Consider the following 25,752-nt stretch of genomic DNA (forward strand, 5'->3'; position numbering starts at 1 on the left):
CACAAGCAGATGGCTTTTTCCCAGTGCTGAATAAAGGATTCAGATTTCCTAACTGCACTTAGCACAGCCAGGAGGGCACACACAGCACAGGACGTGGCTGCCTGCAGAGGCCGGGCAGGATCCATCCCCTGGAGCTCCTACCAGCAGACAGATGTTTGTTCCCAGTGCTGCCATCCCAGGAGCAGCTCCCAGGGCCTTGCTGGGAGGGAGAGCTGCTGCCTGCAATGGCTGGCATTCATCTCCCAGCCTCAGAAGATCTCATCCCTTCAGGGAGAGATGCTGAGGGCACAGCAGAGACCTGCTGGGGAGCCAGGCAATCTGTAGGTGGCAGCACTGAGAGCGGACACCATGGTTTACCTCCTCCATTTCCTAGCATCGAGAAGTATTTCTGGGCAGCACAGCTCACGTTGCGCTCTACAACAAGAGCAAGCCCTGCTAACACATAGGAAAGTAATTAAATGCCTCTTAGCAAGGCAGTTAAACAACAGTAATGAGACAAGGTCAACAACAGCGTCATCAGAGCCAGCATGGGAGCTGACAGCCCACAGAGCCCCGTGCTTCCTCACAGGAGTGTCTTTCCAAGGGGTCAGATCCCACCAGATGCTCTCAGTCCTGCTAAACGATTTTAAAGCAGATAGCAGCTCCTCCGTGTGGTCACTTTGCCTGTCCTCCGTGTCCCACGTTGACCCTCTCAAAGCACAGCTGGCAACGTCGCTTTGTCGGTCGTGCACTGCACAGCACTCTCAGATCTGCATGCTCTCCAGAGGGGAACAAACACGCCATTCCCATTACAACCTTGATTAAAAATACGGCTTGAGGGCTCGCTGCAGCTGAATTAGCTTTAGCTTGAACTCTGGCATTGGCATGGGAGGGGGAGGAAAGGAGAGGGAAAGGTGAGGGAGAGGTTTATGCAGCTCACTAGCACTGGAGATGGTGAGCAAACAGCCTCACTCGGGAGACACCAGGCAACGCTCACTAATTACAAGCAAAATATATGCGTTGCTGTCTCAAATACAGTGATAGTCCTTGGCTCCTCATTTGCATGTTTGTTAGCTTATTAATAGGATACCTGTCTTGGAACACCTAAAACACACCATCATGCACGTCTGCAGCAGGTCATTTATGAGAACAAGTTGCCTCTCTTTCTATCTCACATGCTTCTCCCCTGTCCAGAGAATGGTTCAAACCGCACCATCCAGGGCAAACTGTAATTGATGAATAAATCTTGGAAAAGCAATTTTGCTTTCTGCACATTATGCAGACAATTAACTTTCCTGACATTGAGAGCCACATTTATTTACAAGCGACGGACCCAGAGAATTGCTGGAGGAAGGACCCATGGGACGGTTGGACCTACTGGAAACCCACAAAGAAATACATATGTATTTACATTATTCATATGGTTAGTGAGAGATATTTCTCTGCTTCTTCCTGCTCCAGAACCTGGAAGGAAGCAGTGCCACGAGTGCAGAGCTGGGCTGGGTGCTGCTGCTGTGCTCCTCATCTTTTTCCTTGCAGGAGCACATAGAGGCGACTGCAGCCGTTCCCCTCACACCACACATTCCGTTTTATCTTTACAGAAGAAAAAGGAACATCAGTTGCTATCTTTCAGTAGATGCTATTGCAGGCAGCGCCTGGCAGGAAGGCTCTTGTGGAGACAACTGCACTGGTGGTTTGGAATGGAGAGCCACCCTGTCAGCAGATTGAATCTATTACAAATGCTATCCTCAAGACGTCATGCGGGATCCAAATTTCAGACCTGCAACTCAGCACATATTTTATCTGCAACACTCATAAAACACCCGCGTTCTCAATTGCACTCTGCTCCGTCTCTTTGGTTTTATTCTACCCCCAAATTTGCTGCATGCCCCAGATTGCAAAGAGGAGAGCACAGCAGTGCGTCAGATGCTCGGCAAGTCAGCACCACAGCCCTACAGAATACATGGTGCCAAGCTGCAATTTCATGCCAAAATAAGGCACAAACTGTAATCGTTGTCAAAGAAACACAAACTAACAGCACGCAAAAGGTAGTTCTAGTCATGGGGATACTTTTCCAACAGTAGGTGAACAGACACCACCTTGGTTCTATCACTTACGTGCCTTGAGAGCTTGCTCTCCTCACAGATAAATGCAAATCTCTTCCACAGAGACAAACCCACAACGGCCAGGAACAGCGGGGAACAAAGCATAAGGTCAGCGCATGGGGAGACTCCATCAATGGGCCATCCATCCAGCTGCCACATGGGAGCAGGGGCCGGAAACGTTCCTCGGAGCTGGTAGGAGAAGGACGGACTGTCATAAAAAAGCCCAGGGAGCCATGGAAGGCTGAAGAACAAAAAAACAGCACATTGTGTCCAAAGCAAGTTCAACAATTTTCCCAGCTCGCTGAATTGTGGGAACTTTTGCTTTTCCAGGGAATAACTATGCTATTTTTAGCTTTTTTATTATACAATTTGTCACAGGCTGTCTCAGGAGGCTATCAACAATCGGTTTCAAACAGATCTGACCACAAACACTTCTCCACATGTGATTTAGAACATCTGGACCCGCAGAGGCAGCTTTCAACGCATGCCAGCAGCGCGTTTCTTCTTGCTTCCATCCTTGCATCCGTTGTCCAAGCGCACGTAGGAAGCAGATTCAGACTCGAAAGCTACAGCCATACCTCTACGCTTTGCACTTACTTGGAGGAGCTGGGAGAAGAGATGTCGTGCCGCTGGAAGCAGAGCACAGTGCATTGCTGGTAGCGCATTCCAGGCATCGCCGAGCTGCCTCGATTGGTACGTCACATCCCTAAGGACAGGGGATGGGATCTGGGCCTGGAGGAGTGCCAGCAGCACGCTCACATCAATACTGCATCTACAGATCAGGAAAGGAGGTGCATGCTCCTCTGCTACGTTCCAGCCGTGTGCACCAGATCTATGTTCGGTGCACAGGAGGCTCCAGCCATCATAGGAAACCTCGCCAGACAGCCTTTGTAGGTAGCGTGTAAATTCACGGAGCAGTTGTTCAATAAATTTGAGAAGGGGATGGGAAGATATGAAAAAGGAATCCAAGCAAATAGCAAAGGAAATGACATTATGATCCCAGCTGGAAGTGCTGTAATGATCAGTTTGGTGTCTGCATAGAAACCTGCATGAGAACGGAGAGACTCATGCTCCTGTGGAGCCGATGAGGATTTAACATCAGCGGGAGGGGGGGAAAGGTTTTGCACAGTCATTAATTTTGTGTTCCTCTTTAACTTCTCTTTCATAATCCTCACATACGCAGTGCTATCACACAGCAGCCCACATTCCCACTGCCTTCTGCCTTGCCAGTTTGGGTTCCCCGCAGCCGGCCAAAGCTGCGATCGTTGGACAGATGCTGTGGTGCTAACCCCAAACCAATCCCCGTGCAAACACCATGGTGTGACAGCTCAGCCGGCATAGGAGCAGGAGGAAATCTCTCCCCTGCCAGTCACAGGCAGGTGCTGGGCATTACCTCCATGGGCAGCAGCTCCTTCACCACTGAGGACAGCTCGCCCTGCAGCCCTCACTACCAGAACCAGAACTGCACTGGGTACGTGGACTGTGGCCCTGTGCTTAAGCAAGACAGAGCACTTCAAAGTCCTGGATTTGAATCCCGTTTTGCTCCAATCCCTTTTCAAAACCTTTTTTTTTTTTTTTTTTCCTTTTTATGCTTATTTACACACTACTTTAAAAGAAATTCCCTGTGCCCTAGCAGAGGGATGGGTCTCACATGAAAGCTCTCTGGGACTCACTGGGTGACATGGGAGAAGGGAACATCTGGCAACGCAATGCCAAGCATGAGGAGAAAGCCACACCAAGGGATGCCTCCAGTACTGCCACAGGCCAGGATTAGCACTGTGCAAGTCTTCTATAGCACAGAAACAAAAATAGAGCCAATCTACAAAGGGCTTTGCTCTTCCTGGAGGACACTGCAGGTCCCCACCCACAGCATCCCAGGGTCTGGCAGCTGAAGAAGAAATGCCGTTGTTTTTGGAAAGGGTTTCTTCACCCCATTTCTACAGAAGAGCCTGAAGATGCAGCTGAAGCTTAAAACTGAACACTTCAGAGCAGCTCTGGCTCTCTAAGGAGGAGAAGGTTTTGCTTTGTTGCTCTGGGCAGGGAGCTGGATCCTTCAGCCATGTGTCCCAAGCAGGTCGCTTGGCCCCACAGGGCATCCCTGGCACAAGGTGCTGAGTGGCTGGATGCATGTGGTCCTCTTCATTTACACACTGACATTTTCCTGGCTTGCAGTCCTCCTTCTTTTCCCATTTGCTTCATTCTACCCTGAGAAATCCTACCTCCTACCAACAGAGAAAAAAAAACCACTCGGGAAGGATCAAGAACCACATCCCAGAACGACACAGTTCTTGGGAGCCCAGCACATGATGAACACCACATGGTGTCCATCTAACAACACTTCCAAAATGCTGCCTTCAGACAGGAGAGAACACATCTGTGCCAGTAACAGGCTGGGTGTTAGCTGAGAACAATGATGTATTCACATTGCAGTAAGTTCCTGCTATTGGTTTAAAGTCAATAGCTTTTTCTATACCAGAAACAGCTGATTTTTTCTTTTCTTGCAGCACTGCCATAAAGCTAATGAAAACCCAGAGAATTGCCATCACAAGCCCACACTCATATAAGAAATCTCCATGAAGAGATACAGGATGCAATCACTCAGAAGGACCTTTCATTGCAATTAAAAGCTCATCCACAACTTTTGGGCTCCGTTACTAAAAATGAGATGATAATCCACAAGTGATGGTGGCTTCGATCAGACAGCATCAAACCCGAGCCTTCATGGTTAAACTTACACCAAGGTCCCATTCCACACCTATGGCCGCATGCACGTAAGTAACAGTCACAGTGAGAGCATCCATAGCTACTTTGAGCTTCTCTGTCTGTGTATACACGGCTCCCTCCTTTTGGCACCGGGGTTTAAAACCACATGGTTTGTGCTGCAACGTAATTCTTTCTTGCAGACTACAAGAAGGGCAGGCAGACAGCAGCTTGAGAGCCGCGCAGTGCATCAGGCCAGCAGGGACCTCATCACAGCTGTGCTTCAAGTGCTTTTCTAACAGAAAGAGACAGAACAGGGAGAGAACGCACAGCAACAGAAGCTTTTCATGTTTCAGGCTTTGCTTTTGCTTTGTGTCAGAGTTTTGGGAAACACTGATGATACTGATAGAGCCAGCAAATCAGCTCGAAAGGGAACAAAGCACCTTTCATTAGAAACAGCTCTCTGTTAGAAGGGAAATAGAACATCTCCTATATATTCAGCTGAAACCAAGATGCCAGCATGCGGAGGCAGATAATGGAAGAAAATAACCCGAAGAAAGTAAATTGCTGCTTTACACTTCAGACATACACCTCTCTCCATTACCAAAGAACATCAAAGCGGGAGGGAAGGAGGACAGGAGGAAACCAGTCGGCTCACTATCAGATGTCAATGTCTTAAAGGTTTAGGGTGAAGGACAGAGGGAAACTGTTTCTTAAAATCTTTTAGGACAGTTTCATCACTGATCGTAACCAGAGGCAACCACGATGCTCCCACACTTTCCTAGCTCATTATAAGTTGAAGTTTGCACACCCAGCTCACCCCTGTGCACAGGGGAGCAGGAGTGAAGCTGATAAGCCAGTAAGGAAGATACAGATAGAGAGAAAGCATAGGTCTGGGAACTGCTTTTTTTTTTAATTTAATTCTGGAAATTTTCAAGAGACCAAAAAACAAATCTCTTTTTTTTTTAAGCATCCTTGCCCAGCTTTCAGGTGGCAAATGGAAATTTACAAATGAAATGTTGGATGTGTAAGGTTAGCACCACAGGAGTAACTGTCTTCTCTTTACAGTTCCATTTGATAGGCGATAAAAGAATACAGAGGAAAAGAAAGAAAAGCTGACCTTGCATTTTAATCTTCAACATCCTAGATACTGAAATCTGAACATCAAAATGCCACAGCTCAATTGGCATATCCAAATCGTTCAGCAACACTCAGTCTGTACAGTATGTGACATTTCAGTGGCAAATGGCAACTATCACAACATACAGCCTAATAGGCAGGGCCAAAATGGTAAAGCTCCAGGAAAAGAAATAAAGCAACAAAAAACAAAGCAAGGACACTAGTATGGCTATCACAACCTGCTGCAGTGATTGGAGAAATAAAAGGGATTTGTGTGGGCCTGGCTGGGATGGGGTTCATTTCATGGGTCAAATACCCTAATGCTACCCTGCAATAGCCTCATTTCATGAGATAAACATGCAAATGTATCTAATCTAAACTCTCTCACTTCCTACCTGCAAACTACAGGAGCACATAAGGCTCTGACCGATTGTTTTCCTCTATTTGTATTCGTTTTAAAAGTCGTGGTTCTTACTGGAAGGTCTTAAAAGTTCTTCAAAACAGTTCTACAAACCCTCAGTCCTTACCAGGCAGGAATCTTAACACAGGATTTAGGAGATTTAAATCTTGCAGTTACGTGCAGTCTTCTTAAGGCTTAAGTGCAATAATTACTTTGAGGTATCCTCATTTTGCATTACAACTTGATGATAAGACTTCCCTTCTAAGTAATTATAAAACATCTGAAATGCTTCAAATTTTACTCAGTGATTTGACTCAGCCACTTAAAATTTTTACAAGAGGGTTCAAATTTGGACCATAAAGAAGAAGTAGAGGTGGACACCCCCCCCCCCGGAGACACTCAGGGTCAGGCTGGAGGGGCTCTGAGCACCTGATGGAGCTGCGGCTGTCCCTGTTATTGCAGGGCAGTTGGACCAGGTGACCTTTCAGAGCCCCTTCCAACCCAAACAATTCTGTCACTCTATGATTTTGTCATAGTTTGGGAAATGTGTCTGTTGATTACACCCACCTTTCCACATCCTGTGTACAGATTTCTAACAGCAACACTAAGTAACACAGAATCACAGAATCACCTGGGTTGGAAGGGACCTCAAGGATCATGTAGTTCCAACCCCCCTGCCTGGCAGGGCCACCAAACATACACATTCAGATCAGGTTGCCCAGGACCCCGTCCAACCTGGCCTTGAACACGTCCAAGGACGGGGCATCCACAACCTCCCTGGGCAGCCCATTCCAGGGCCTAACCAGCTAAAACAATTGCTTTGTATTGACATTACAGCAAGCTCATCTACTTTAATCCCAAAGAGAGATGCAATACAACCCAGAACAACCTTATTTTTGTTTTGTTTCAGACTGATGAGGAAGCCAACATTAATACCAGAGTATCCGCTGCTGCACACGGTTTGAACACGGAGCGCCAACAGCAAGAGAGGAGCCTTCACAGCCAGTAGTGCTACGCAACGTCACCACCAGGAGAGTAACGAGACGCTGAACTTTTCTTTTTCTTTCCTTTATTTATGCTTGGGACTTCCAGCACTGCACATCAGGGACCCAGGGTCTTCATCTGTCCTATTTCAGACTGCAAAAATACAATGGTTTCTCCGCTGTCCTCACATCAACAAAGCAAACAGTCACATTCAACAAGCCCTTCACGTGAGTAGTTGCTTCTATCTTAAAAACACAGCTCCTCTTAAGGATTTCAGCTAACGCTTCTGGCTTATGAAGATTAAGTGCAATTAGTTACACTGAAAGTTTATAACGTAGCTCTTGGATTGTATTTCTGTGCACACATTTACATCAGGCACACAAGTTATATAAAATAGCTTGGAGTACAAAAATACGGCTACAACATAGGAATACCAAACAGCACAGAATTGAAACAGTTTTATTACTGTAATACCAATTTATATACAGACCCTCAGATTCAGGAACTTGTAATTTTAAGTATTCTTCCCAAACTGTAGTGTACACTCTAAAAAACTGCAAATTAACAACACAACTCTACACTTTAACCCCTATAACTGTCTATGCAGGCTGCACCAACCCTCTTTTGCACATAAAAATGTATTATAAATAATTTTTCACAAAATGTCGTGTGTGTTTTATTGCACATTGTACATGCCAATATCTAAAGGAAAGGCCCAAAGCCTTCGCTTGGTACCAAGCAGTTTAAATACCTAGCAGTACTGTGTCCTGAATACTATGGCGTTTTTCAGGCTCTAATCTTAACTGATCACTTAAAGAAAAAAGCAGAACAGAAAATGTTTCAAACCACGTGCTTTTGTGAGTGAAACAGGCCTCTTCAATTTTATTCTTATTTTTGCTGTAAAAAGGCATTACAAATATCTGACCTAATTAAAAATCCTGTTGGAAAATTTCTGCTTTTTTTTTTTTTGTCTTTTGTTTTTTACTAAAAAATTATGCATGTAGCTGCTTGGGTAATGACACGTTCCTTTTGTTTTGCAGAATTAGGTGTTCCCATGCTGTACATACTGAAGGATTGAGCTACATAGGTGCTAGTGTCAGCTACAAGGGTCAGTGCCTGGTCTCAGCTCTCCCCATCTCTCCAGTGATGGTGGCAAAGGAGGAGCCCATCAGAACACCACAGTGGGTTGGTATAAAGAAACTGGGCACAAGTTGCCACCAAGCCTCAAGGTCATGTATGGCTTTTGTTATGTGGATCTCTAGACTAAGAAATATGAGTAATTTATCATTAATATGTGGGTTTACGGTATGCTGCATTAAAATATGGCCACTAAACAAAGAGAATGATTCAGGTATGACAGGTAACTTGCCAGCTGGTAAAAATGCCCCACTGGGTAAAGATCTGCATGTTGAGGGTTAAAACTATGGCATGACAGATAAGATTAAAAAGTCAACTGATCCAATGTTTTGCCAAGGGCTTCTAAAGCTATTAGCCATCAACAGCTCCAGAAAGGGATAAAACCAGCAAAACCAAACGACTAAAATTGCACTATTACAAAGAAACAAGTCCATGGAAGGGAGTCACCAGCCGCAGTTAGGGGACAGCCACTTCAAGAAGCCGATTGTTTTTTCGTTTGCAAGTTGGGACGTTGCCATTTTTCTGGCTGCCTTGTATGAACTTCACACACACTTTGTCTTGTCTGAACTGGACCAAAAACCTAGGAGAGGGAATAAAACGCATGTTAGTGAAAGGTGGAAGGAATACACAGGAAGTCTTTTTGAAGGCCTTTCTTCTATTCACTGCTCTAACTACAAAAAGACACCAGAGAAGAGAAGGCTTCTGGAGAAGAGAAGGCTGTGAAGAGACCTCATTGCAGCCTTCCAGTATTTAAAAGGGAATTATAAAAAGGAAGGGAATCAACTTTTTACTCGGGTAGACAGTGACAGGACAAGAGGGAATGGCTTTCAGCTCCAGGAGGGAAGGCTTAGAATGGATGTCAGGGGGAAGTTCTTTATAGAGAGAGTGGTGAGGTGCTGGAACAGGCTGCCCAGAGAGGCTGTGGATGTTCCATCCCTGAAGGTATTCAAGGCCAGGTTGAACGGGACCCCAGGCGGCCTCTTCTGGTACCACACATGGAGCTCGGTGGCCCTGACTGTGGCAGTGGGTTGGACCTCGATGATCCTTGAGGCCCCTTCCAGCCCAAGCCATTCTATGATTCTATGACACTGGATATTGCATCCTTGGGAATTTGTACTAAGCGAGGTAATATAATTAGAAAGAATACAATTAGAAGATAGCATATTAAAAAATACACACATTAAAAAATATAATTAGAAGAAAGCAAAATTAACAGTATTTTACCATTTTTGGTCCATTATTTATACCCTATTTTCAGTTATCTACAATATGCCAGTGACTTAGGCACATTTGAAAACTAGATTCTGCAGCCCTGTAATCAAAGGAAAAAATTCAAACTGGGGGTTTTGGGTTTGTTTGATAAAGCAATACATATAAAACCTGAAAGCAACAAATAGGGATATAATTTCTTGTTACTTTCTTACCATACAATAAGGAAATTAAATCATAGCTACACATTCTTACATTCTTTGTACAAAAAATAAACAGTTCTCCCACTTAAAAGTGGATAAAGTGAATATCTGTATCTATATAGATATATCTGTATATCTACAAACTGCAGTAAGTTCCAGACATCTGTTAATTCCCTCAAAGACCAACATCCCTGTGACTGAGAAGCTCAGCAGAGCACAGCAGAAGCCACATCCCACGAGGAGATGGCTTCGTTCACACAAAAAGCCACAAACACTCAGCTGAGGATGACTGCTTGAACCGAGCAGCATTTCAAAAGCTCAGCAGAAACTGAGGTGAATGCTGAATCCTTAAGCCAGCGTCTCTGAATATCTCAATAAACAGGGAAAATGCTGTTAAATCTGTTTTATAGCTGAGACTCCCAGGCCCACAGAGTGCCTTCCTGCTGGCATGTAGGAATTGTGCTGCAAAACAAACCAGCATTTTAGCTGCCTTCTTTCTTATAACTACTTAGCTCTCACAGCCTCGGCAATTAGGAAAACTCATTTCCTCCTCAGCAATATCCTATGGCCCAGGGAAAATTAATCTGGATTTGACATTTCTTGTTACATACTGGATGAGAAGTTTCAGTGCATTTGAAGAATTGCTTTAAAAAAAACCCAACAAGCTCACCAACAGCTTCACACCTCTCACTGATTGGGAGAGCAAATTAAAAGCAATAGACAGGGCAGCGCTGCTTTCTGGCTCACATGCAGCAGTCACTGACCTAAGAAGTCCTCTGTAACAGCAGATTTTCCCTTTTTGCATCCTTAAAACATCCTCCAGCAGAGGCCAAAAACTTCAAAGAATTTGTCTTCCATCCGGAAGCCACAAATCAAGCTTGACAGTGTGGCCCAGGGGAGAAAGCAGCCGTGCTGTGTTGCCCCACAGCCCTGCTTTCCTGCCCAACCCAGCAGGCTCCAAAATTAACTTGTTCAGCACTTCCTGCCATGCAGGCAGCCACAAAATGGGAGCTGGTTTCAGAGCCACCACCTCTTGTCATCAACAATGCATTTTCCTCTGACTTTCATCAGTCTTCCAAGCCTTGCCAGCAAGTGTGCCGGTAGCGCTGGCAGGCAAAATGCATCTTCTGATACAGCTGGCTCTGCTCCTGAGTCACTGCTCCAATAACACGTGTCAACACTGACTCAACACACTCCTGGATCAACAGCACTTTTGGTTTTATAAGCAAAAAGTCGTGCACAGTAGTCAAAGCGTGGCCTCTCCTTCTCCTCAATTCCTAGTTTGGCCTGTAACTAAACTCTGGCATACAACAAGACTAAAGCATTGAACAGTCATCTCTGTTGACAGCAATGAGAACAAACAAAACTGAAAACTATTTAGTCTGGATAAAATCAAGAGCAATACACACTTGAATGGTTTTAGTCTCCAAAGCAAGTAACCAAACCACATCCCAAAATACAAGACTTCCAGAAAGCAAACTGGTCTCCAAATCCTGGCTGGAAGGCCAGACTAGAGCACTGCACACTTAGATTTAACTCCAGTTTATTCCTTTATAGCAATCACTGAACTAGTAACTGAGCAGGGACAGTCACAACTCTTGTAGAGGCTAAAAAATCACTTCAGCAAAAATGGAATAAATCACATCTGGCAGCAGAACATTGGAAAAGGGCAGATGGCATTTTCAAGGAAACAGCGAAACCAGTCTTTATATAAACCCTCAAAGCTGATCAGATACAAATTGTTATCACCGCCTGAGCTCTAGAATGCTATCAGTGCTGTACAATAGATAAAAAATTACATTTTCACCTGCAAAAAAATTATTTTGCTAACGTTAAAGGTTTCCAAACGTTCTTCCTTATTAAAAATGAATAAATCCACTAAATCAACACCACTGAAATCAGGAGGTGCTTCACACAACAGACTATATGCAGAACAACGGTGGGTAAGTGGTGGACTCCTATGGAACAGAATTCATGAGTCCACACGAAAGCAATATCTTTAGTCCATGATTATAAACGCTGCAAATTCACATCTCACTTCAGGTCAAAATACGAAACTGAATCAAATAAATTCTAATTTGAGATACAATCTATTTATAAAACAGAAAAAGAAAAAAATTCTACCAAGAAACAGAATGAAACAACTAAGCAAAAAAAAACACCTCAAACAACTGGCCAACAACTGATGACCAAAACTCCATAACAAGGAATTGAAGAATATATCTTTCACCATCAGAATAAAAAAGGTTGAGCTTCATGGACCTACACTACTAGCACTGCTGCTACGTGTGTTTTTTGTTGTTTTCACAGGAACCTGGCACACGATGTCCATTCTAATTAATTGATAAACATCTCATAGGAGTATGTGAAGCTCTCATTTCACACATGAGTCTCCTCAAATGTAGCATCTCTTCATTGTCTCTCAAGCAGCATTTCTGCTTCACAGCTCTACTTGAAACTACGTTACGGACATTTTCTCTATTGACTTTTGAGGAAATAGGAGCCATAAGGAATATTAGGGATGAGTATCTATTGAAAATTGGATCCTTATTTATACGCCCTCGGTCAAGAGAAAAATAGTAATTGCAAAGCAGTGTTCTGTTTCTCTAACACTAGATACTTCTTAGCACATTGCAATGAAAGAAATGCAAACAAGAAACATACTCATCAGAAATCTCAATGTTGAGCTTCTGCTTGGTTTGGCTGAGAGTAGTGCGGTAAAGTTTAGTGGCCATTTCAATAAGGTGATCGCTGCTGAGCAGGAAATCCCCTTTGCTAGCTGCTCCTGAGCCCTGGAACATAAAGAAAAGTGGTTAGGATGACCAAAATCTGAAGTGTGCATTAAATGCCAACAAAGCAGGATGCTTTACAATGAGTCCTCCCACTGCAGTCAAATAAGTCTTGTAAATTAAATAGAGATGCTGGGCAGTGCTGAGGCTCAAAATACAATTCAGTCTCAAATAAACAGTAAATTTGTTGATAATAATAAAAACTCCTCCTCAGCCTAAAGGAAAGTCACCATCCCTTGTCCAACAACGCTGTATTGTTTCTGTCTCCCTCTTCTGGCCATGCCACCGCAAGTTCACATTTCTTTTCCAGGAAGGAACAAGAACCAATTAATGCCACAGCATTTGGAAGAAGGTGGTCAGTATGAAAAGACACTATATATAGCATTCCTCAAACCCATTTAAGCCAGAATACAAGTGCTAGCTTAATGATTTTAGCAGAGCAGTACTGACAGCGCTGAGAAGTAAATATAGCACTGAAGTAAGTTCTTTGGAACTGAGTAACCAAGTGAGCTGTGCCATAATGTGAGTTTCTTGGAATCACAAAAAGAAGAGAGAAACATTCTGCTGGCGTGTCAGGAAGAACTGTACAAGCAGCTAAAAAGGAAAACACTGTCACTAGGTATTAAGCAGCAGATCAAAGGCTCATTATACTAACGGAAAATGTTAATCCGAAAGAGGCTACAGTGAAAAACGTTCACAATTAAATTATCATTCAGGATGTAACAACTGTTCCTGTTTGAAACCAGGAGTTTTAAATCAACATTTTTGCAGACGGGGCAAAGTGAAAAAATAGCAGTCTCAACCTTCAGGCTAATCCATTTGACCAGATGCTACAAGACAACCAGTAAGCCATCGTTATATTGCTACGCATCAAACAAGCATATTACTATATGAGGAAGTCACAACCAACCTCCTTAAGGTGCACTGCAAAGAAGCCATCATTTTGGGAACTCATGGACACTTTGGTAACGTCTCCCAGTGGAACCTCCGACTTGATATTTCCCGACTTTTGATCCGCAAGGAGAACGTTGTTTTTGGTTAACAAGAAAATCCTGGATGTAGCCTGTGAAAATACAAAATCGCAAACCACTGTCTACACAAAGAGGGAATTTAGGCTTTACTGAGCACCCACTTAGACTACAAATCATTCCTGGAGTTGATAAGTGTGGCCCATTTAAGTAAGCACCAACATTTGTTGTTCAGCAAAAACTGCAGATGAGTTAAAATTAGGTCAAATTTATTTGTGTGTCTAATTACAGATAGAGCAGCTTAGCTCATTTTGGCACGTATGCTTAGATATAAACAGTTTCTTTAATTACCAGCTTACAGTTATAAAATCCAGGAAATAAAGTCCAGAACCACAAATCAGAATAACCTCATTTCTCATGCAGAGAACCATGTAAGAAAATCATTAAAAATACAACAGATACAAAAATGTATGTTTTAAGAATGCATTTAAAATCAAAGCTTCAAATAGGACAGCTTATGTTTGGTGTAAACCTGTTGTAAAATATCACGATAATTCAATTACGTAGTTTCTTCTCCTGGAAAACTTCAAAGAAAAAAATCTTAGCCATTAAGACATCTCTGTCTAAAGCACATAGACCCATAGCTCATTATTGTTATTAACTTTGAGCGCTGTCTCCCGTGCCAATTCAGGAAAGATACTGTCTTCATTTAATTACTCCCCTCCACACTGAAAAATTGATTTGGCATCAACAACAGTCAACCTAATTTCTCTCTTACAAATGCATAAATGACACATCTTAGAAGCTGAGATCTACTAGTTGGAATATTTAGACAGATACAGTGACAACAATTATATCTACTACAGGAGAACAATGCTTCCTGTTTCAGTAACTATAATATAAATGCAAAATAAGTTCTGTCTTGCCAGAAAAAAAGTACGCTGCATATTTAACAGCTTTATTTAAATGATATTATCAACTTGCCTCTTAATTCCAAAAAAAGGCTTTTGGTATCAATCAGAAGGTGGGCACATTTAGCAACGTCTGCCGCTCGTGGTTTTAAAACATATTAGAAGGTGATCATCATGAATTTGAAAGCTGTAAGATTTTCAAATATTTCAATGCAAACAATATTTTCTAAATATTTATTTCATTCAACTGGCCAATGGAAAAGATTATCACAAAGGCTGCATTTAGTTGTGAATCAATACAGCCTGTTGCCAGTTGATGAGATGCCATTTTTGCTTGGAAAAGCCACTGAAAACCGTATGCCCAAGCAAGCTTTTAGCATCCGTGAGGTAAATTTACAGTGGGTGTTTAGAATAAAAAATTTACATAAATCCAACACTTCAGGTGTTGCCCTTAAAAAAGTTGTGGTGTTTTTTTTTTGTTTGTTTGTTTGTTTTTTTCCCACCTTGGTACTATTACATGACAGAAATTAAATCTTCCTGTCAGTTTACAACAAAATCAATCTACCCTTCTGGATAAAGCAACATCATTTTATTACCTTGCCATTAGCTCTATTGATCTTATTCACAACTTCAGCAATAATGATCTTCTCATCCACAGCATCCTTCAGTTTTTTGTACTTGGGGTTCTTGCTGATCTCCAGGTAAGCCCCTTGGAATGGCTGCCCAACGCTGCAAAACGAAGAGAATCAGAGCTGAATACAAATCCAACACAAAACAGGTATTGCTCCAGGCTCCATGGAGTCAGGATTTGCTCCAAATGGAAGCTTCCCTAATCCTGGATAGGTCATCTTCCAGAGAAAGTCATCTTCCACCTCGTCATTAGCAAAACACCCAGATCCAGAGCCAAGTGACACAGAAACCTTTGCTTTCAATTTCTCCCTCTTTGAAACAACAGCAAGGCAGACTGCTACATTACTGTGTAACAGAATAATTACAGCAACACATTGCTGTATGCAAATATGTCAATATCTCAGTGTTTATGCAACCTAATTTCTCCTCACTGCTGCTGAGGAGCTGGGAGCTGCTTCCCCAAGACAACAGGAGTGGCACCAGCATTAATGCAGTGCAGAGGTGTTAGCACTGAATCTATGCCATGAAGGCACACCACGTCCATTAGAAAAATTTGGGAAGTGTGGCTCTATCCCACAACACACTATCCCCACAAAAAGAGAGAGGGGTGCTAAATGGTAAGCATTTCAGTCATGCTCTCTTGCATATATTAACAGCAAAGCATCAGTGAAGAACGAAAAATTCATCTTTCAAGACAGTAATAGGATATTTATTTTCCTGCTCTGGAAGCAATTCCAAATAAACGGGCCAAATGGTTACCAATACCAGGCACATGCATTTCTTTGTATATGCTATCAGTTTTGATGTAAAATCTCCCAGTAACGGCCTGTTTGTGAAAACAGAAGAAATCCAACTTCCAAAAGAACAGCAGCTCTGTCTCTTTGCAGCATTTCAGAGAGACAGTAATTCCCCTTGAGGATTCACTCGTTAGATGTGTAGCAGCCCTTTGCCAACACTTGCTGTCCTTGCAGCTCACCCCATCGTTACCTCAGGGTCGTGTAACGACAGCTCCCCTATCAGTCGCTGCTTGTTTTGTTTGGAAGTCACTTTAACTAATCACTTTGATTAAATTACAGTCTAAGTAGTAAATGCAAAGCTTTGCCAATGCGAGAGCCCAAAAGGAACCGCTACATTATCTGGAAAAGCACTGCCTTTTCTAATCACCAGCACACAGGGAGAGAAAAGGAAGGGCACTGGATTTTTAGTAATCACCAGAAGTTCCTCTCTGCTCTTCAATAATTACACTGCACGCAGAAAATTAGCCACGTCCTTCAAATCACTATCATTCCAACTAATCAGAAACTTTATACAATATTTCCTCCACCCTTAGGCCAATAAAAAATTCAACAGGAGTTAATCAGCTCTGAATACAGTTCACAAGGGAAAAGGAGATGGAAATGTTTCTAAATCAGAGAGGGGTGAGCAGTGGGGAACGCATTCTAACTTCCCACTGAGTTGACGCTTTCTGTTTTGGTTTTTATTAATTAACACTATGGAACCATAGTCACCGAAACCATAGGTTCCCTGTAGATTTTGTCCCTGATCAAGTGACAAATCAACAGTTACTTTCTATCACATTTACCACTTGGATAGAGATCACTCAGCTACATATTGCAGCAAAATACTGCATTGTTCAGCCTTGGATGTTTCTGTGTGTAAGTACCAAAGAGGGATGCAAAATTCCTTCCTTCCCACACTGATCAGACAAGAAGTCCAGGGGCAGCATCTTTCTCTTTTCCCAACAGCATGAAAAGGGATCACAAAGCAAATAAATGAGCAAACCACAAGCTGACATACACAGCCTTTAAATAAGTAATCTGCTGAAGGCAAGAAACCGAGCCCATTACAGGAAATAAAGGAAATGCCTCAGTAAAAAAAATGAAGAAAACAAACCAATAAAATGCACAGACATTGAAGCAGAGCCTCTCCATGCATGGAATTGGCCCCATCAACTGTTACAAGATCCTGGCCCTGCCTCATTTAACATTGCTTTGCTCCTCTCTCTTCAAACTGTGGCACACAACAGAAATCTCTGTCAAGATGAACGATGCCTTTGTTTTCAATGAAAACATTATTTCGCAGCTCGTATTTTCTTAAAAAGTGCAATTCAACTTCTTTCAAAGACATCCAACCTCTATTTTGTCATTTTATTGCATACACAGAACAAGCATATTGCTTAAGTAAAATCAGATACTGCTGCACTTCCCTGGGCAATGTTAGCTGCAGGGAAAGGAAAGACTAAAAGTTAACAGATTTTAGGTTAACATTACTCTGATTGCACTAATTAGGAAGATAAGAGCGGTGCCTGGCACGCCTCATTGGGAATGATGTGGTCACTTACAGCCCTTCAGTCAGCTTTGCACTTCTGGGCTGCAGGAACCAGCACAATGGAAACTAAGGGAAAGAATGAGTTCAACTTCTCCAAATTTTTACTGTGCAAGTCTGTCATAGGGGGTCAGAACAACAAAATGTCATGGATTCGGAAAAGAAGTGCTCAGTATCACAGGATGAGCAGCTGCAACAGCAGGCAAGGTAACTTAGAGGCAAACTGAGGTCAGTGAAGTAAATGATGGAGCCGTGATCGTTCACCAGCCCCTACAGTAAAACATTACAGTGAAACAAGGAAAAGCTCTTTCTTGCCTAAGATAAAAAGCAAAATCGTGCACAGCTTCCTAAACGTGCAGAAGGATAGTAAGGATATTGAATTTATTATACAGGAAAACCTGAGGAGTAGGTAATCACCTGGCTGGATATAAGGCCTTCTTGTCCTTGAAAAGTTCGCTTGCTTCCAGTTTTTCTTCATATATAAGCTTCTGCTGATCTGTGAACTGGTCTCTGTACTTTTTACACTGCAAAACACGATATGTCAAACAAACCAAAAATTATCCTTCCAATTCTGATCTGAAGCAGCAGCACCACAGACTAATGTTTGCTTATTGCTCGATTTATACATTCTTTGTACGCTTTTGAGGTGACTCAGCTCCGTTCTACATGTCTCTAGCACAGTAACAAGCTGCAGAGGTGTTTTCCTCCTCACCCATTCCACATTCTTCCCAATTACACCAAAAAGAATCTCTACAACATCTCATTTAAGCACAACATGACTGGAATGCCAAGCTAAAAGGGTTCACAGAACATGCAGATGCACAATTGGGGATGCTTATGTAAGCACACAGAAAGAACAAAACATAGCTGAGAGGATGACTTTTGCCAGCACAGAAGTGAAAATGGTTCCTTGATAATGCACAGAAAACATAGCCCACAAGCTCAGTAAAATGTCTCATCAGCACTTACATTGATTCTCACCATTCTCTCCATTCAAAGATCCAAAATAAATTTCAGCTAACCTCAGCTCATAAGTAAAAAATTCCACCAAGTACTTCCAATGTTGGACTGAAAGCTAGTCCCAGCCCTGGCCACAGACACAAGGACTATAAGGTACCAATTAACAGGGAACAGGCATGTGGCTTCAATATCTAGTTAAAAGCCAATAGCAGGAAGCGATCCTCTTTCCCTAGCCCCAGGAAGAAATAGGCAGGATAGTTATACCCCTTGAAGGCCAAAGACAATGATCTTCCAAAAGAAAGAAAATCATCCTGGCTGGAATGGGAAGAAATGCTTCCTACAAATAGGCTCTTCAGGAAGGAAACAAATCTGCTGACAATCATACACTGAATTTCTGTACAGGCTGGACCAGAACGCGCCCTACCCTCCACAAATGGAAAATCCTCTTCAGTTCCTTGTGAGTTGAGTCCAAGAAAAGGTAAGGTCTCGCCGGCCAGTTTTTATCTATTGGTGATAAAGAAGGCATCTTCTTCTTCATTTCCAAGAAGTATTTCTGCATCTGAGATAAAATTGAAGCAAGATGTTTTATTAATGTTCAAATACCAGACTTACCAAAATACGCATGGCAAAGCAGATGCTGTGTGATTAAAAGCACCGTTACCAAACTGCAACTCTCAGCTTTAATAAACATCAGCACAGATTCTTAAAAAGCTGGCCATATTGGAAAAAGCAGATTTAGATGTCATGAGTATGACAAATGCATAGTTAGTGCCACTCCCACACCTTCAAAACACTATTACTGTTATTCTTTCTTTACAACATCAGAAAATTTATCCATTTTCTGTTTGCTTAGCTTGGACACTTCCTTACAAAGACCACAAAGGTCACAAAACAACTGTTATTTTTGCAAGAAAATATACAAAAACTAATATATAATGTACGTATGCTTTGTACAGATATATACATACAAGTCTCTGAAGGGTAAATTCATAAATTTTTCTTCCAGCGTTGGCTCTGAAGAATTTCCTGTACTCTCTACGGACCTAAAAAGTTAAACAAACCCCCCAAAGTGAGCATGAAAATGAATGTGTTCTCACTGGTACTCTTATAAATCTTTATGGCAGAAAACAGTCAGAAAGCAGACAAACATGCAAAGTGTTCCCTGAAATGCAAACTCTAAGTGGATACACTTAAAACATATGAACCAGGCTACAGATTAAGAGAGAGGTCAGAAAGTTACCTCAGATGACCTCGGCACAGTCATCTGCAAGTGTGACAGAGAATTTTAACTATCTTTTCCTTTGAAAACACAACACTGGATACTGTTGGATTCACAGAATTCTGACTATCTTCCTGGGCTTTTTCATAAGGTGAAACTGAGCACATCCACTGTGAGAATGAACGGGAAGCCCATGCTCATGACAGAGCTGAAGCACCCGCTGGCCTTCCTCCAAGTTTGGAGCAGCCGGGGACACACCTGGTAAGAGTTTGGAGCAAAAACCAGAGAAAACATCGTGGCTTTGCATAATTTACCCCAGAGCAAATCTAGCGGTTTCAGTGAACTTGCCATGTGCTGCTAAATTCACTGCAACCGAAAAATAAAGTGAGATCGAAAAGAAAAGGCTGTGGGGAGACCTCACTGCAGCCTTCCAATACTTAAAGGGAGTTCATAAACACGAGGGAAACCAACGTTTCATACAGGTAGACAGTGACAGGACAAGGGGCAATGACTTTAAACTAACGGATGGAAGATTTAGATGAGATATCAGGGGAAAGTTCTCTATTGAGAGAGTGGTGAGGTGCTGGAACAGGCTGCCCAGAGAGGCCGGGAGGCTCCCTTCATAATAAAAATGACTAGAGTTGTTATTCACTGATTTTCTGTGAAGTCTGGTTCTGTAAAACTGGTGTACACCCCCTGCTGCATTCAAGAAATGAGTACATGTGGTACTAAGGGACATAAGTTCAGTGGGGAAATATTGGTGGTAGGTGGATGGTTGGACTGGATGACCTTGGAGGTCTTTTCCAACCTTGGTGATTCTACAATTCTATTTATTACTCAGTGATGGAAACTTGAAACCACTCCAGCCACAATCACCCCAAATCTCGCTCTTCTCAGAGATTCTCTTTAATAATGGTGCTTTACATTCCCTTGCAAGGTGTGCACATTAATTTGGAACACGGGGTCTTGCTACACGTCCACAGAGTCTACTGGAACTGCGGGGAGGCTGCAAAGCAAGCACTGATCAATGCAAGCGTTCCAGAAAAGCCTATCTACAGAAAGTTGGAAAGCACCACAGATGGTATTAAAATCTACTTATTACACAACAACAAAAAAACTAAAAAAACCCTCAAGAATTACTGGATTAATCTTGATCACTTGTATTAAGTTTAATTCTTCACTTGTGTATATTTTGGGTGAAGCTTCTACAACATGAGACAGAAGAGAATTGCCTGTGGTAACAGTGGTGAAGTGGAATTACAGAGTGGGTTCTTGTTCAGAAAGCTCTGTGTGTTTCAGGTGAGGCAAACGTGCCACTTACACCATTTAAAAATTTGCTGGAAAACCACACGACAGACAGGCAGAGGAACATTCTGGCTGCAATGTGCCTTAAAAGTTTTGGATTCATCAGTTTTCATTCAAATGCTGCTGTGTGATATGCAACAGCCTCTGAGTTCTCATTTTAAAATGACAAAAACAGACCCACTTTGGCAGTAGCACTTAATGTGCGATTCTGATCTGTAGAATGACTTCTTACAATGGCTCCTCTGTATTTCTAGCTCTGCTTTCCATGTATATATTGTAACGTAATTTTTATATGCATAGTGTGCCCACATTATATGCGATTTTAAAAGTTTCCTAGGTATTTACACCCATTTCATCACTGTTAAAATAAATTTGAGAACATGGTAGCTGGACTTATCATTATGGGGTTGTGGTTGTTTCCTTTCAACCTTCTGTAGCCCACAGTACCCCATTAGCCAAGGTGGCACCCAAGCCAAACAATGATTTAGATTTCTGCAGTTCCTCAGGACTGCATCTGTGAAAGTACGTTTGAAAATCTACAGTGAGCAGAACCATGTAAATCATGTCATGTGTCATGTAAATCATTTGGGCGCAGACCTGAAATACCCCAAGTTGCCATTTTTATAGTCTATTTACAGAGCAGAACTACATTTTTCCAGATTACAAACGCGTTTTCTTTTGCCAACCAGTCCTTGAAAGCAAGGGACAGACAACGAAAGTCTATTGCACATCATAGCTCTGCTGGGAGGTCAATGATGCCACCAGCCACAGGTGACCGCATGCAATGCCGTGCCCTACACAAGCTCAGTGGTATCAGCCGTGGGCTCAGCATTGTGACGTGAGCAGCAGTGAGAGTCTGCAGTTCCTCTCCGCCTCCATTCAAACAAGCAGAGATCACAAGAAGAAAATAAATGCTTGTAATCTGTCCAGACAGGACCTCTGCCAACACAGGTCATGTTTATGAGCCATACTGGAGTCCTTTTAGATTCAATGAGGCACATTCAGCTTACCAATTTTGCTGTCAATTCACTGAAAAAGTTAAGCAACATAATTTTGTGCAAGAACATTCTTACTATCAATCCCCCACACCTGCTGATTTAAGCGTTAGTAAGGTGCCACGCTGTAATGAGTTCATGTAGGCAGAAGGGAGTGTTTAAGAAGTACCTTCAGTCCAAGCCAGTAAGCCCAAATGACTGCAACAGCATGCTTACGCCTAGCCTCCTCCTTCAAGCGTTTCAATTCCCTTCGAGCCTAAAAGGTTTAGATAGTGAACAAAAGAGACAGCCCGATGCAGACAGCACAATGACCAGGAAAGGCTTCTCCCAAACAGAACAGCCAACATACAATCAAGGTACAGAGAGATGGAAGAACAGTGTTTAACCTCCAAAACCCCTTTTGTGGTGTGAATTGGTGCTAAACCGCAGATGAGGTCCAAAAAGCCTCAATTTCATCTTTTATTTTACAGATGAGAATTTTATCTGCCCTCTCATTTGCTGCCAACGTTTCCATCTCATCCTACGTGCACACCCTTGCCATCAACAGTAAGTACCGTGATCAGAATGATGTCTATGGAAACCAAGACCGAAATCTCACCATCTCAGCAGCTCTTCCACTGGCAAGTGCTGGATCATAACCCTGAAACTGTGTGTGATGACAATGACGGCACTGCACTAAGGGCTTTTATTCTGGAGGTGATTTTGGTTTTTATGTACTTAAATAAAATTCTACAGCCTGGTAAATTATTCCTTTCTCTATGGAATGAAAAGGTAAGCCCCCCAACACAGTGCCTTCCTGCATGTAAAGAGATAGGCACCCACCTACAATTCCTCAATAATTCCCATTTCAGGAAAGCAATTTGCAAAGCGAACACATATATGGGCAATTTAACAGAATTGGGTACTTTAGAGGATATCCAAACCTCTGTTACTCAGTATGTGATTACAAAAACCAAACGGAATGGAGGGTTCCAGTGCTATAACATCAGAGAGGCACAGCAGCTCTGCCAATGTCGTCAAGTTATACATTGTCAAATGGCATTGTGCAGCTGCAGGCCCAGCCTGTGCCTGTAGTGGGGCTAGCATGGGATGCAGGCACTCACAAAAATGCTTCTACTCATCTGAATGGGACCAAAGCTTCAACCATACTGTACTGGAAAAGAAAGGATTATGCAAAGTCAGAAAGTTTCATCTTGTGAAAAGGAAGGAAACCGAGCACTTGAGGTCTCAGCTTTTCTTTAAAAGCAAGTGATTTCTGAAGATAATATACTCTTCTTTTTGAAAACTTCTAAGCACTTAAATGATGAGCTCTAACACAATTAATACTATCACATCCATTTCGGATGTGGTCCTTTCTAGCTCTGAAGAACATCTTAAACTCAAGAAAGTAAATATCACCTGTGCAGTACTGATCAATTTTTTAGGTGGAAGGAACTGTGGATAAAAAATAAACTACCCATGTGTAGGTAAAAAATAAACTACCCATGTACCCATAGTTAACAGAGGAAACTGTTAACTTTAGTAGCCACCTAAATGTCAGGTTAGATGCATAGTCTCTCTGCAGGGAGGGAAACTCTGCACGTTAGCTTTGACTTGCAGTGCTGCCACTCCATTGCAAATCTAACAGCTTTATATCAAAACAGGAATAGTCAAACTCTGCATTCTACTTCAGATGTGATGTGAGCACATTTCTACATCTTGTTGGCAAGACGATCAGACAGCACTTCCCACCTCATCCTAAATAATAACTGGGAGATGTTTTAAATATAATGAATCAACAGAACATAATTTTCAAATAAGTTAAGATTTTACTAGTTGAAACCAATACAACTTTGACCTCCAGTGAAAAGCATTTCAAATGTTCACAAAACCCACAACTGCAGGCTGGGGATTAGCAAGAATCTTTCAGTGGGACTTTGCTTCTGAAAACAAACAGCTGATGCTGGAATTCCTGGGATTTTTCTAGGGCTGCAAGTTTAGAATTGCAAACTAGCACCATTTTCTGCTAAAAGATCTGGTCATGAAGCCGCACTTTAATTGCAGCTACTAAAATTTTCTTACTGGTTCAGATCACAGCCAGAGAGTGAATTAAACCAATTAAAATGAATATTGAGTAAAATGAATAGCATTGGTTTGAACTTGCAAATGAAGACTGCTCAGGCTGCAGAATACACAGCCTGATGAAAGTGTCAATTAGATCTCTAGGACAGTGTCACTGAAAGCACTTGTTAGGGGAGGGAAAAAAAACACTGAAAAACCACAACCTTCTCTCCCCGCCACAAACCATGCTTTGCACATTTACAAGTAGTTAAATGCATTTTCTAATTTGAGAATAATGGAGTCTAGTCGTTTTTAATCCGGTCTAATGGCTTGTTAGTGCAAATCACTACTTGGCTGCCATGCATGGTATTTCCTACTCTACAAAACACTGACGTACAGAATGTTGTCAGATTTAAGGATGGCATGAATGGAAATGGAGGGAACCAATGATCATGCGCTATTATTTTTAAGGCAATCGTATTAGTTATTAATTCTCACTATTTACTACTGATTAATTGTTGACATCGTTGGGTAATGAAGGGGGTCTTATGACATGTGCATGAAGTACCTTATATCCAAGCCAGTAAGCCCAAATAACAGCAATAGCATGTTTATTTCTAGCCTCCTCCTTCAGTCGTCTCAGTTCCCTTCGTGCCTGCGATGTGTTTGAAAATGGGATATAGAAAAGCTTAGGGAAGAAAAGGTTACTGCAAGTTCCCAACGGTGAGAGAAAGAAACCAGCCACCACAAAGAGCAAATATTAAAGCACATCCCAGCTTCCTAGCCTGCACCAGCTAAAACACGTTAGCAGCAAAGAGGAAAAAAAATCAGTAGTTGAAGCCACTGAAAACAGTTTCAGCTAGCATTGCCCTCAAGGGCCCTATTCTGTCAAGAGACAGTTAGGTGCAGAATTTGTTACCGCTTTCTCACCTGGGTACCATGCCAATAAGCAGCAATTATTGTGGCAGCCTCGTTACAACGCTTCTGGTGCTTCAGCTCCCGAAGAAGTTTCCGAGCCTGTAAACAATTGAAAATAAAAAGTAGCTTGACCCTAGATCTCTTTATGACTATCTGCACAATGGCAACTATACTTCCCCTCTTCACAGCATATGCCTTTTCCCTTTAGAAATAAATCACAAGTAAATTGCACTGTTGCAGGCAACACTTAAGGCTGCTGTCAAACCAGGCTTTTATCCCCAGCACTGCTACCACCAAACATTATGTTCTCCATTGACAAATGAAGAAAAAAACATAATTCAAGATGAGATGATGATTTGACTGAGTTCTCTCCAAATAACACACAAGGGAAAAGACAGCACAACAACTTTTAGGCTGTCAGAATACTTCTAACTCACATTTTTAAAAAAGATGGAGTACAACTCATAAGAAACAATAAAACCAAATTGTGCTAGCGTATTGACAACAGAGTTCAAAGCCTGCTGTGCAGGAGAGGGCTGCTGACACCTATAGGTTGTAACTAAAGCCCCTTCCCTGTCCAATAAGAAGGGAACTGACTCCAAAATCAAAGGCAGCCCCCTCCTCCCTAAAGAGAGAAGAAAAATCACAGCCTGTGGGATGGAGAAAGGTTAATAAGAAAACAGAGGAGCCTAGAACATTATTTTCTGATGCTGAACAGCTTTAAGCACTGTTTTCATGGGAACTGTTATCCCCATTTTTGCCTCTCACTACTGCATCACTCCTTAAGTCTGGCTTAAGAACACTGGCTGCAGGATTCTCCCTTTGCAAAGTACAAACCTCTGAGATGCAAAGTTGT

General features: G+C 42.3%; 1 protein-coding gene across 5 annotated transcripts in view; it reads right to left on the bottom strand.

Annotated features, from left to right (window-relative positions):
* Positions 1-8,232: 8,232 nt before the first annotated feature.
* The window catches only part of MYO1B (myosin IB), a 104,046-nt gene continuing 86,526 nt past the window's right edge, over positions 8,233-25,752 (bottom strand). For 3 of the 5 annotated variants that reach the window (XM_048953461.1, XM_048953459.1, XM_048953460.1), the window contains 10 exons: positions 24,909-24,995; positions 24,547-24,633; positions 22,108-22,194; positions 19,388-19,462; positions 18,844-18,978; positions 17,877-17,983; positions 15,101-15,233; positions 13,536-13,688; positions 12,501-12,628; positions 8,233-9,004 (listed from right to left, as the gene is read on the bottom strand). In XM_048953461.1, coding sequence (XP_048809418.1) covers positions 8,881-9,004; positions 12,501-12,628; positions 13,536-13,688; positions 15,101-15,233; positions 17,877-17,983; positions 18,844-18,978; positions 19,388-19,462; positions 22,108-22,194; positions 24,547-24,633; positions 24,909-24,995 — 1,116 coding nt within the window. In that variant the 3' untranslated portion in view covers positions 8,233-8,880. The remainder of the gene's footprint in view (positions 9,005-12,500; positions 12,629-13,535; positions 13,689-15,100; positions 15,234-17,876; positions 17,984-18,843; positions 18,979-19,387; positions 19,463-22,107; positions 22,195-24,546; positions 24,634-24,908; positions 24,996-25,752) is intronic. The other 2 variants (XM_048953462.1, XM_048953463.1) reach the window with 2 other exon arrangements.

The sequence above is a fragment of the Lagopus muta genome, chromosome 8 (genome assembly GCF_023343835.1).
Source record: "Lagopus muta isolate bLagMut1 chromosome 8, bLagMut1 primary, whole genome shotgun sequence".
In the NCBI taxonomy this organism is placed as follows: domain Eukaryota; kingdom Metazoa; phylum Chordata; class Aves; order Galliformes; family Phasianidae; genus Lagopus; species Lagopus muta.